The sequence below is a fragment of the Cyprinus carpio genome, chromosome B12, assembly GCF_018340385.1.
Source record: "Cyprinus carpio isolate SPL01 chromosome B12, ASM1834038v1, whole genome shotgun sequence".
Lineage (NCBI taxonomy): Eukaryota > Metazoa > Chordata > Actinopteri > Cypriniformes > Cyprinidae > Cyprinus > Cyprinus carpio.
In genome coordinates, this window is record NC_056608.1 from 19064682 (window position 1) to 19078240 (window position 13559).

Below are 13559 nucleotides of genomic sequence, written 5' to 3' on the forward strand. Positions count from 1 at the left end.
GAAAGAAGAAAAATGTCAGTATAAGACGATCTCACAAGTGTTGATCTTTCAAGGAATGGCTATTTGTGAATGTGCTGGATGTGTTGCATTATCAGATCCATGGTAGAGCATGCATCCTACATGCATCTCTATTTTCTGATTCTCCATTGTTTCCCTTCCCCCAACCTTTTCCATGTTGTAGGAGTCATTAGCACCTGGGGATCAGCCATTTTTTCTTGCATCGTAATGGAATGGGATCGAAATGTCTGAGCCTTTGCTGAGTAAGCATTGCCGGCTCCTGGTGCTGGTCCTGATGCTCTGACTCCTCTGTTTTACACTCTTTTATTACCTGACCTTCCGTATCATTTCTGTTAAAATTCTCTCTGCTTCTTTTTATCACCAAATGTACTATTCCATCATGCAGAAGATGTCTATCTCCTTTGTTCTCTTTTATGAAAGGATTTAAATGTCAGTCGAATATATCAGTCCTAAAGGGATAGTTAATGCTATCATTATTTACTCATCTTTATATCGTTCCAAACCCATAATATTGTTTCTTTGTGTGGAAGAATTGTTTTTTAAAGAATCATAATGGAGATTTCCATATAATGTCAGTTTATCATGGCCAGGGGTTGTAAAATTCTAAAAAGAACCAAAAGCATGATAAATGCACCATATATTCTAAAAACAGTATCAAATACGGCACCTATTGTGCAGGCTGGAAGTCAATAACATCAAATGTCAAAGATTATTGAGTGTTTCTTAATGTAATCACATTAAAACTGCACCATAACCAACAAAAGCTGCAATATAGATGAAAACAATTGTCATGTTTATAAAAAATAAAAACTTTCATAGATTACATTTATGGTCTAATTTCTATTTACTAGATAAAAAGAATGCTAAATTAGATAAACTAGATCAAAGAATCTTGGAATAAATGTATTACAGTTTCCACAAAAATATTAAACAGCTGTTTTCAGTATTGATAATAATAAGAAACGTGTCTTGAGCACCAGTTCAGCATATTACAATGATTTTTAAATAATCATGTTTTTTATTTTATTTAACCTTTATTTTACCAGGATAGTCCCATTGAGATGCAAATGCATGTGACAATGAAGACTGGAGTAATGGATGCTTAAAATTTAACTTTGCCATCACAGGAATAAATTATATTTTAAGATTTTAAAATACACAACAGGTATTGTACATTGTAATGTTATTTCACATTATTACTGTGTTCTTGATCAAATGATCACAGCTGTAGTGATTCTTTCAAAAACATTACACATCTTACCAACCCCAGTGTTTTGAACAGTATTTTAGTCTGTTTTGTTTTTTAGAATAAATTCTTTATTAGAGTTATGCTTAAAACACGATTGCCAATGGGTTAAGAAAAATATTCTCTGAAAACCAACCTAATTATCTGACACAGTTTTGCTTCAAGTAAATTAATCTTGTTTAAAAGGACGTTTAGATGCTTTACTGTAAAACGAGACAAAATACTAATTAAAATGAACATGAATGTAAAAAAGCGATCAAATGCATTTTATTCTGTGGCACTCTCTACGAGTGAAATATTTTACAGTTTGTTCCAGACACTTTATCGACAGCATTATGGTGTTTCCTGCCCACACATCTTTATGCATCCAATTAAGCAGAAACGCACAGAACGATTTCCCTGAGGTTGGCACAACTCTTTCTGAGAGCGCTCTTCGTCATCCTGTTTTAATATGTCTAATTCAGCTCTGCCCTGATTGCAGTGGCTGTCTGAGCTTGCAGATGGAGACATTAATCTACTGCTGCTCTTACACACACTATTCCTTGGTAATATATGTTTTTCTGATATCGCTTGAATGCAGACAGCCTGGCTCAGAAAGTGCAGTCGTATGAGTATGCAGACAACGAAGACTGCAGACGTACCAGTCGTGACTGTGATTAACAGCCTCTTCTTTTTACTGTCAGTGATGTGTTTTCAAAAGCAAATGGAATGTGGAGGACCCTTCATGTCTACAGGGCTTTCTGGTGACAGGCTGGGAATGACATTGTGCTGAGTCATGTAGTGCTGGATTCTGGGATTTAAGGAACTGTGGGGATTATGAGAAGCAAAAGATCACAGCATCTCCAGCCTTCCCTGACTGTCTTTGGGTCCAACTCACAACAAAGTTCCTCAAAAATTGCAGACAAACATGTAAAATCTGCTGACATCTCTCAGAGGCGTTTTTGTGCAATGTCTGCAGCATTTCACAGTCCATATGGACCTCACCATCTAAACTCTACATGAGTGCTTCCCATAGTTCTGCTCTCTTCCCCACCATGTGTTCAATCATCCGGCAAGAGATGCATCAGCACAGTAATAAACTCAAACGCTCAAGGCCCCCTTAGCAAAGTAAAGTTGTTCAAACTGTTCAAAAGTTTAGAAGAGCTCCACTAATAATCTTTCCAACACGTTATCTAGCCATTCACAGCGTGTATGATGTTGTTATGGGAGAAATGCAATTTGATCCATGGTTTTCACAGTGCTACAACCCCAAAATTGTGTTAACATAATCGAGTTTGAATTCTGGAAGAAGACCAGCTCTGATTTTCCATCCAGCTACTGTATGTGATCCAGGCATAATCGTGTGAGAACTTCTGTTTACTTTTTTCCTTATGTGCTTAAATATCATCTTAGTGATTTTTCTTTTTCACTGCTGCATTTAGCTGCTCACTGGGGGTTTGTAATAAACTCTTCTTTGAAAAGCTTCTTTGGAACATTATGCATTGTGAAAATAATAGCTGCATAAAAATTTAATTTTTTTTTTTTTTTTATCGTAACTATTTTTCATTTTTGCATTGTTGAGTAGCCATGCCCACAATGAAATCTCATTGTTTCAAAAATCCTGGTCTATATTAAACATCAAATATACTCAATTTGGCTGTGATTGTGCCATGCCACACAGACATTTTTCTTTCAGTTTGGACAGACAAATTACTTGTCACTGGAAGCTTGTCAGTTCGTACCTGCTGGGACTTGTTGTAAGTGACAGTATAATTGCTAGCCATAGCAGATGTCTATCTGTGAATAAAGCCTTGTGATAATTTTAGTTTTGTTCACTGTGGTTCCTTATACTCTTCATATTTAGAGGTATACCACTTCACGTTCAGAGGTTGTCCGAAATGCATGTGCTGATGCATCCCCTAAAAGAACCTCGTACTTGGACTGCATACTGTCAAATTTGCTTCAATCAAATTTGCTTCAATCAAATTTGCTAGAACCTCATACTTGGACTGCATACTGTCAATCAAATTTGCTTTAAAATTCTGCTGGTAGAAAATAATCATTTGATCACAAAATTTGGGAAAGTGCATATGCAGAAACACAGGGACATAGTGATTGGTGTATATAGTCTTGCAGTAGTCTTGAGTTTTTTTTTAAATGCATATCTTCTTGGTGAAGCGAATGTTAGAGAATACATTAAGAGAATTTTCCATTTTATAATAACATTATAGGAACCATTAGCCTTGTCGAATCCCTCGTCCTTTATGCTGGAAAAGGAGGCTGAAAGAGGGATCCATATGTCCACGTTCTCTCTCTTTTAACTCTCCAGCCCAGGGCTGTGAGGAATCAGTGCTCATGGCTTTGGAGGAGATGTAGAGGCCAAGATGGGTGTTCCGGAGAGATAAACAAAAGGGCTGCAGTTAGATACAAGATGCTGGCAGAAAAGCCATATTGAAAAGCCGCATCTGCAGCTGTACAGATTGGCAATTTATACAACAGGGATTATTATTTTGGACTTTAATGACAAAAGGGGATTTTAGGAAGGATTGTGGTAGATAGTGAGCGCTCTTGGAACTAAACTTAATTTTTTTTTTTTCATGCAGACTAACAGTTACTACTTCAAATGTCACAAAAGTCGCAAAATAAATCACAGACATAGAGCTTTTCAGAATGAAATTGTTTTTTTTGTTTTTTTCTGGCAGTATGTTTTGTTACTTTGGCTTTTTTCAGGCAGACTCAGTTTTTCTAGTCAGAATGTCTAGTCAGAAAACTTTTCTAGTCAGAAAGCCATTTTTCATTAAGAAATTCACTATTGTTTGAGATTTACAGAGATGCTTATTTTCCTCACTCCATCCTAAAATAGGGACAAAATAATTAATGTTTAATATTAATAATATTATAATATTTTATACCTATAAATATTCCTAGAATATGTAACATTCACTTTATTGTGAGTAGTGAATGAGTGGAATCAGTGGTTTTGAAATGCTAAATGCATCAAATTGTCACTCGTGTTCTCTTTTACACCTCATGTGCTCATGTGTACTCTTCTCTAGTCCAGCATCACAGCAAGATGTCATGATGGACATAAGCAGAGACTAAATTTTCCCTTTTCTGTCATTTTATTTGCTACTTTTTGGTTGTTGAATGAGAAATTCTCTTGGCATCATGCTGCCTCTCATATTATGTAGATACACTGGATATTGACTACTGCCTGAATAAATGAATCAGACGTCATCACTTGTAAAATGCCAATGTGAACAGTCAGCCTTAAAGATGGGATTAAAAAACTAAATCAGATTTATGCACAGTATAAAATCCTTTTTCTCCCCCCAGTTCCTCTGTCCTGCTCCGAGGGCTTCACTGAGCTGGGTTATTACAATGGCACCGTTTCTCAGACCGACTCGGGTTCACCCTGTCTAAAGTGGACCGAATTCCCAGATTACATGCAGCAGTATCCAGGCAGGGGTCTTGGAGAGCACAACTTTTGTCGAAATCCTGACCGTGAGTCCAACCCATGGTGCTTTTTCAGACAGAGCTCAGGGGCCATTGGCTGGGCCTACTGCGACTGCCACCAAGGTGAGTACTACGGCGTTTCATTAAAAGTGAGTTAATTTACACAAGTTAATTCAAAGAGTATTATAGATATTCTGGTTTCATTAATTGTGGCATTATCCTATTTTATATTTTTTTAGTTATTGATGTTTTTCTTGTCATAGTTTGTTTTAGCAAATCAACATTTCACTTCTAACGTTTGAATCCCTTCAGATTTTGCTGTGGAATATTCATGCACAGCTTCAATGAAAAAAAAAAGTACATTCAATAAACAACCCTCACTGTTTTATTTTATTCATTTTAGTGTCTGAGAAGTCTAGAAAAACACATTCAGTGTTTGCAATATTGCGTCTTTGCGTCTGCTGAGAAAAAAGTTTGGGTCAGATCCATTAACTCATTAGGGAGTTGAATCTCTGGGGCTGTTAACGCTTCCCGCAGAGAGAAACACAGGCGCTTATGACTGAATATCAGCTAGTGGGACGACAGCCTTAGATGTTAGAATATTCTAATATTCTTCAGATGATAAATATGTGTTTTAATACCTCTTTGTGTACTGTTGTCCTACTTTCTTTTCCGTCTCTTGGAAGAATGTTGTTTTGCATCAACTTTATATTTAGAAATCAGTGGTTGAAATTCTTGTAAAGAATATTCTGTATATATCTCAGGAAAATTAGAAAAGGTTCTTTTTTATAGAAAGAAGAAGCTTGTGTAAAAAGCATCTTTGCTTGCAGTTGAGACAAAGGGTGACTGTGACTTTGCTAAGTAGGACATGCTCCTGGATCAACATTCTGTTCCTGTTATCAACCAATCACATATTACTGTTAGGTTTAGGGCTGGGATTAGAGGCATGAATAAGTTGATAAGAACAGTTTTTATCATAATTTGCCTCAGATTTTAGAAGCTTATGCCAATGATATGATGAAAAAAATATTTTTGCAACTATTATAATGTGTGTTGTATATCTGTGTAGAGGATGTGCTGTTAATTTCCATGTTCAAATTCAGTTCTCCAAAAGATAAAATTATATATAAATACAGAATGAACTATGCTATTTTGGTTAGTTTTATAAATAAAAAAATATCTGTTTTGCTATCCTTCCTGTAAAGAAAAAAACGGCCTTGTCTTTTCAGTAAGATTTTGTCATTTACAGTTAGTTCTTAGTAAAATGTAGAAAATAGTGAGGAGATAAGAATGCTGGTTGTAAATAAGTTTATTTAGGGGTTTTCTTGGATGTGGTGTCTTGGGCGAGTGCTGTAAGCAACCACCCTGACCTCCCTAGAAATTACATATCAGTAAGCTCAAAAGAATAATTGAGAACAACAGCTTAATATATAATAATAATAATAATAATAATAATAACAATAAGTATTTATCTTTCACTTGTTCAGGAGCTGTAAGGTTAGCAGGAGGTTCATCCTTAAAGAGTGGCCGACTGGAGGTCTACCTGAATGGCCAGTGGGGGTCGGTTTGTGACACACACTGGACAGACCGGGATGCCAGTGTAGTTTGCCGACAGCTTGGACTGAGGTATGGTTATTTCTAGTTAGGGCTGTCAATTTAATATATTAATTTAGTACAATTAATTAAAGAGAATGTGAATAATGATGCTTCAACTGAAACACAAGGTGATGTTTGTATTATGTTTTTATTTGCAATTCATTTGAATAATTAGTAATGTAATTAATTTGATAAAATTCAACCTTACTTTATTTGACAATCTGTGAGTGTCAGATCAGATTTTCCACATATTTATGCATCTGTGCCTCTCAGTGTGGTCAAAGCAGGGTTACTCATTTGTAAATTAAAGTGATTCATTAAAATTCACAGTGTCTTAATTTTTACTATGTCTATTTTTGATTAAGCCTTTGTTAAATCATCTAAAAGTGGGTGGAAAGCCTCACGTCGCAGAACAGTGGAGGAGATAACTTTCTTAATATCTCTTTGGGTTTGTTGTAGTGAGATTGGCACGGCTCTCCAGCACTCATATTTTGGCCCCGGCTCCGGGCTTTTTCACTACGCCCGTCTTGGCTGCCGTGGTGATGAGAAATCCCTGCTGGAGTGCAGGAGCAGGAAGTTTGTTACGAGTGACTGTAACCATGGAAACGAGGCAGGAGTGGTGTGCGCACCACCTGAAGGTCAGTGTGCTTTCTGTGAGAGTGAAGCTTATGACCTTTTAAGTGACAAGTGAAATAAACACTCCTGCATCTAGATGCCCTCGCAAAACCATAGAGCTGCCGTGAAACAGAAAAAGTGCTTTTACAGTAAATAGCATACAAAGATCATCAGGGTCATTTAAAGTCTGGTTTCGAGAATTCAGTTTCCGCCTCTGTGTATGCATCCTAAGTGAATGCCGCAATACGCAACTAAGATTGCTCCCATTATAATCAACAAAGCTGTCTACAAGTGCTTATAATGTGAGCGTCTTGTTTCATGATGTGTCGTGCTGCACCTCGCTGGTTGCTTGCAGTGCAGACTGGGTGTTAAACCTGCTAATTAAATTACATTCAGTTGCAGTTTTAGCTGTTCATTTACTCTTTTTTTTATAATCCTAACGTAAAGCATTTCAGTATCAAAATAATGCCATCATTGATTGATAAAATTCTATAAACAAATCCCCTTAATGCTTTATTATGCTTTCATCTGCTGATAAGAGTAGACTATTCTCAGCTGTATTCAAATGACTATTCAAGTGGACTATTCAAAACAATTCCACAGATTTTTACAGTGGCCCAGTAGTGCAAACCACAATGTGATCTCCACAACACAATGAAATTAGCACAACACAATGGAAACAAGTCACAACACGTCAAAATTACTGGGCCACCGTAGATTTTGCCCTAAAAAAAGCACTGAAGATCTAAAAAAAGTGTCTGGATCTGCTCTTGACTTGTGACACTATGATTTTTCTTGAATGTTGGATTAAATATGAAAAATATGATTAGACATTGCTGTAATTGTCGGTTTCTGCACATTTTACTCTAAAGCCATTTGAAAAATAATCATTATTATTTATTCCCTGCTCACCCTGCATTTTCTAGAAGTGGGCCTCGAGTGACATCATTTGAGTATGTCTAATCTACATAAATACTTAGACAGAAAACCGCAGGGTGTGTGATGGAACATCATGAGGATGATTATGTTATCTTTGAATTGCCATTATTGCTGCTTATATTGTCCATTCATATTGACTTATTAAATTGGTGCTTACTGAGATTAGAAATTTTAATGAAACATTTCAGTGGGGGTTTATACTTTCTTTGGTGGAATCAAAGGAGCCATACTTTCTTTTGTAGAAAGGAACAAAGGGGGAAAAAACGAGAAAAGAGGTTGGAAAGCAAATCAATGGCGTCTGAACTCATGATTGCCTGCTGAGAGCTTTATTGAAGACACAATCTGAGGACACACGGACAGATGTGCACTGTGCTGGGTTACCAGGACAGCAAATGATGTATAATAGTCCTTGAACTGAAAAAACGGCTGCATATAATGTGTTCCTGATATGAATTATTATCATATATGAAATATTATCTGATTGTAGAGTGTGGTTTTGTTTCAGGTTTTGCTTCAGTTGAGGAGCCAACACATTACCAATTGTTCATTGTGCATAATTATGATGATAAAATTATAGAATTGCATAGAACCCAACAATATGCAAATATACTTATACTTTTGTTCAGAATGTCTGGGGGTCAGTAAGATTTTGAAATGTTTTTGAAAGAAATACCTTGTGCTCATTAAGACTGAATTAATTTGATTAAAAATTCAGTAAAAACAATAATACTGTGAAAAATATTATTAAAATGACTGTTTTATATTTGAATATACTTTAAAATGTAATTTATTCCTGTGATGCAAAAGCTGAATTCTTAGCATATAAAATCTTCATATATATATATAATATATAATCTATAATCTTCATAAATATATATATATATATATATATATATATTATATATTTATACATGTGTATATAAAATTTTATATATCTATATCTATATCTATCTATCTATCTATCTATCTATATATATATATATATATATATATATATATATATATATATATATATATATATATATATATATATATATATATATATGCAGACTTATCCATTTACCAGTATTTAATGTAGCCTGGGTTGTATTTTTCTTTACTTTTATTTTTATTACCTAAAAATTAATATTTTATTTTGTTACCCTAATTATGCATTATTATATGGATAGTTGTATTTGCATACTTTTTTCCACTGCCATCTACGGCCCTATTAGAGAAGAACTGCAACCCACTAGTTAAGAACCGTTGGATTATTTCACACACACAGAGAAAGAGAGAGTATTGCATGCAGAGCATTTTGGGTGTCACTACATTTATTGATGTGTTTGTGGCTTTGGGTCATGATTCCTGGTTTGCCTGCTCAGGTAATGGACCGCCGCTGCGGTTGGTTGGTGGGGAGGAGGACTTTGAGGGACGAGTTGAGGTCTTCCATGATGGGCGCTGGGGGACCATTTGCGATGATCAGTGGGATGACATGGATGCTGAGGTGGTCTGCAGGCAGCTCGGACTGGGGTGAGTCCAATGTAGAACTAATACATCAAATACTTGTTGTACACATCCTGTCATAAATATACAGTGGATGGCTTCAGAGTAATACATCATACTTTTAACTCCTACCTTTTCTAAAATGCCTTTTGCAAATATCTTGGCATGGTTTTAAAGAATCAGTAGTACATGTTGTCTCTTGTGAGGTATTTTCATTCCTGAGTTCTCTTATCTCGATGAAAGGAAGATTGAATTATTTATTTCGCGCTGTTGTATTTTTTGCTCTCATACACCATCTCCATCATGTTGTTGTAGCAGTAATAGAGAATAAAAACTCTTGAGATGGCACATGAGCACAGCCTTGCACCGCTGCTGCAGAGATGATATGCACGACTTCAGTTACTGCAGCATTAAAGCAACTGAATAATGTGTGTGTCGGTTATAGTTAGAACATATTAGCTTTCAAACCGAATCTTTTGTAAGAAGCATTATCTGTGTGTGCCTTTTTGTGTGATACTGTACTCAGTGCTTCTCAGGACCTCTTGAATTCCCTCTGAAGATAAGCAGGGTTAAGGCTGGTCAGCACCTGGATGTGAGACCACCTGGGAAGTTTAAGATTAAGGCTGCTGCTGAAGAGGTGTTATTGAGGCCAGCAGATCCTGCTCACCCTAAGCTCTATGTTGGTCCTAATGTCCCAGAACAGTGATGAGGACAGTGTTCTGCAAAAAGGCACTGTCTTTCTGATAAGATGTTAAATTGAGGTTCTGACTGTCTGGGGTCTGTAAAAATCCCAGTTGCGTTTCTTGAAAAAAGAGTAGTGATGTAACACTGGCATCTTGGCCAGAGATAGGTGCAACAAAATAATTTTTTGTACTCTGTCTGATTATTGTATTAATTTTAGGGCTGGTGCGAATACCATTTTTTGAGCTTTGAAGCTTCGGTAGTAATCAACATCGAATATTCAAAGCTTCGGAGGTGGGGGCTGAACATATTCGTCTCGCTAAATGCTGTTTTATAACAAAGTTCGGGAGGAACAGTCGCAGTTCATTAACCTGATTAACACAAGTGGAGATCAATCAGTAATCAACTCACGCCAAGGTATAAAGAACAGCAGAACCTACCTCCGTTCATTGACAGTTTTCAGCATCCCTCCTCCACCCCATTTCTCCTCACTTATAGATCCATCTACTCTTACCACAACCGGGGGGAGTACTCTGGGTTCGGGCCACATCCCGAGCTCGGAGCCCTCCACCCGGACAGCACGCCAAATACGCATAAAATTACAGTATTAATATACTTATATGTGAACTCGTGATATTCAAAGCTTCGGAGGTGGGGGCTGAACATATTCGTCTCTCTAACACTGTGTTTACACTGGATGACGGTCAAACTACTGCTGCGTTCTATTTATGACGTGCTGACACAAATTCCAAATGATTTTCAATGTCGCTTTGTAACGTCCCTTATAGACAGACTTTAGCTGTCATGTCCAGTGTAGATACGGTGTAATAAAGGCAGGAATCTCTGTGTGTCTGTTTGCATTTGTATTATATCGAGAACAGTTCATCCAATCGACTTCACGCGTGGCGGGTGTGTTGCTACGGACCCAAGGGAGTGCAGTGTCACATTTTGGTGCAATATGGACACACGACACATTCAGAATGAATAAACTTTTAATAAACTACAAAACAGCGTGAGCCAGAAGTGGCGCGCTTCACACGGGCAGGGCTTATATGCCCCAAGAACGGACACTGCACTAGTGATACAAAACACACAGGTCTGTTAAGAGCAATACTTTTAATTTTCATATTCATATTCAAGGGCGAATGAGAACTGTTTCGCGGGGGATGCCAGGTTTTCTCAAAAAAAAAAAAAAGAATATTTGAATCTCAAAATTGAAACGAATATTCAAATAATCGCCCTAATTAATTTACATATGTACCTTAAGTCAAGTCAAGTCGCCTTTATATAGCGCTTTTAACAATACAAATTGTGTCAAAGCAGCTTTACAGTTTCAAATAGGAAAATAGTGTCAATGCAAAAGGACAACAGTAAACAGTCAATGTTCAGTTAAAGGCAGTTCATCATTGAATTCAGTGATGTCATCATCCAGCTCAGTTCAGTTTAAATGGTATCTGTGCAATCAAGTTGATGATATCGTTAGAAATTAAGGATCAAGGAACCAAAACTCCATCGGTGACAGAATGAAGAAAAAAACCTTGGTAGAAACCAGGCTCAGTCGGGGGGCCAGTTCTCCTCTGGCCAGATGAACTAGCAGGTTGATCCATGCTGCAGCAAAGTTAGATTGTGCAGAGGACACATCTGGTTCCCGTGGTCTTGTCCTGATGGCTATCTAGGAGACAAGATCTTCACTGGGTATCTGTCTCTGGGGCTTATCCAGTTGTCCTGGTCTCTGGTGAAATTCAGGGCTGTAGAGGTCGTCACTAGGTGTTGATCCACCATCTGGTTACGGACTGGATCTGGTGGCTACGGTGACCTCAGAATAAGAAAGAAACAGCGTAATATTAGCGTACATGCCATTCTTCTTATGATGTAATAAGTACATTGTGCGTTATGGGAAGTGTTCCCAGTTCCGGTTGACCTAATTAATGCAGCCTAACAATCCTTTAACGGATTTGAATAATAGAAATGTAAGTGTGTAATGTGTAAGCCAGGCTAAAGAGATGGGTCATTAATCTGGATTTAAACTGACAGAGTGTGTCTGCCTCCTGAACAGTGTTGGGTAGATTATTCCAGAGTGTAGGTGCTAAATAGGAAAAGGATCTGCCGCCTGCAGTTGATTTTGATATTCTAGGTATTATCAAATTGCCAGAGTTTTGAGAGCACAGCGGACGTGGAGGACTATAATATGATAAGAGCTTGCTCAAGTACTGAGGTGCTAAACCAGTCAGGGTTTATAAGTAATTAGCAAGATTTTGAAGTCTATATGATGTTTAATAGGGAGCCAGTGCAGTGTTCAGTACCTATACAAGTAAAAATCCACCGTTCTCTGTACCAATTTTGGTTCCAAAGCAAAACATAAAAACATGCTAAATAAAAAATTTGACTATACTTTCATTTAATCCAAACTGTGTACATATTTAATTTTAAAGGGCTTTTAAAAACCTTCTAGAGTTATTTAGCCAAGAATTACAACTAAGTAAGCTAAAAAATAAATAAATAAATAAAAATAAAAAAGCCCAGACCTGCTTTTCTGACTATGACACAAACAATGTCTAACACACATATTTTAGATTCACAATTCATTTAAAAGACTCTGGTGTGTAAAAATAGTAAATATCATAATGTTGTCCTGTTTTTTTTACCCTAATAAAAATGATAGGAGCATTAAATAGTTAATAAAGAAACTTAATTCTAATGCTCATAATATTAGCGTTAGCCGCACTTATGCTAACGATTAACTACTTTAATAACAGCGTTCATTTCAATCCGACATTCAAATTAAAATATTGAATAATATTCATAACAGAAGAGGTGTTTCCCACAGACTTGCACTCAATTTGTGGCAGTTCATATATGCAAATTCATTCTCTGCCAGCAGGAGGAGCTTGTAGAACGGGAGAGATAGAGGTTTCCCCAGTAACGGCTGTAACAAATGCTGCTCAGGCATTACAGGCAAGATGGAATGAAAATGACATCCATAATTTTCTAAAGACAGTCGGTTTTCTTCAGAAATATAGTGATATAAAAACACTCGCACCGTTTTTCGACTTTGACACGTGCAGTGTCTAATTTTAAATGAGAGGCTTAATAACAGCCAGTTTGAAGGTTTTGGGGACATATAATAATAGTAATATAATAATAATAGTCAGAAGAGGATGTGACTTCTGGAATCACCTCTTTTAGGATCTTAGATGGAATAGGGTATTGCTAGTAAAAAAAAGTAATATGTTTAAAACAGGGCTCTGAACCGGTTCAAGGAATGAAAACGAAAACCTGAAACAAACGAAATTTTGACAGGAACAGAACCAGAAACAGAATCGAAATCAAATTTTATAGTTCCGAACAGAATCGAAAATTTGAAATGGCCATTAACCGATTAATAACGTTATTTTATCGTTCCATTTAATATTTGAAATTTGCAGTCATCCAATCACGAAGTCCAGTAGTACGGCGAATGCAAATGTGATGCTGAAGCCAACGAGTGAAATGTCCGCTCAGCTGTGAACTCATCATAGTAGTCACAATGACAGTGCACCACCCT

At 36.7% G+C, this 13559-nt stretch overlaps 1 protein-coding gene across 1 annotated transcript in view; it reads left to right on the plus strand.

The window, feature by feature from the left end:
- LOC109099964 (neurotrypsin-like) overlaps nucleotides 1-13559 on the plus strand; it is a 33633-nt gene that overhangs the window by 6247 nt on the left and 13827 nt on the right. The window contains exons 3-6 of the mRNA XM_042735885.1: nucleotides 4580-4822; nucleotides 6187-6325; nucleotides 6755-6933; nucleotides 9214-9361. Coding sequence (XP_042591819.1) covers nucleotides 4580-4822; nucleotides 6187-6325; nucleotides 6755-6933; nucleotides 9214-9361 — 709 coding nt within the window. The remainder of the gene's footprint in view (nucleotides 1-4579; nucleotides 4823-6186; nucleotides 6326-6754; nucleotides 6934-9213; nucleotides 9362-13559) is intronic.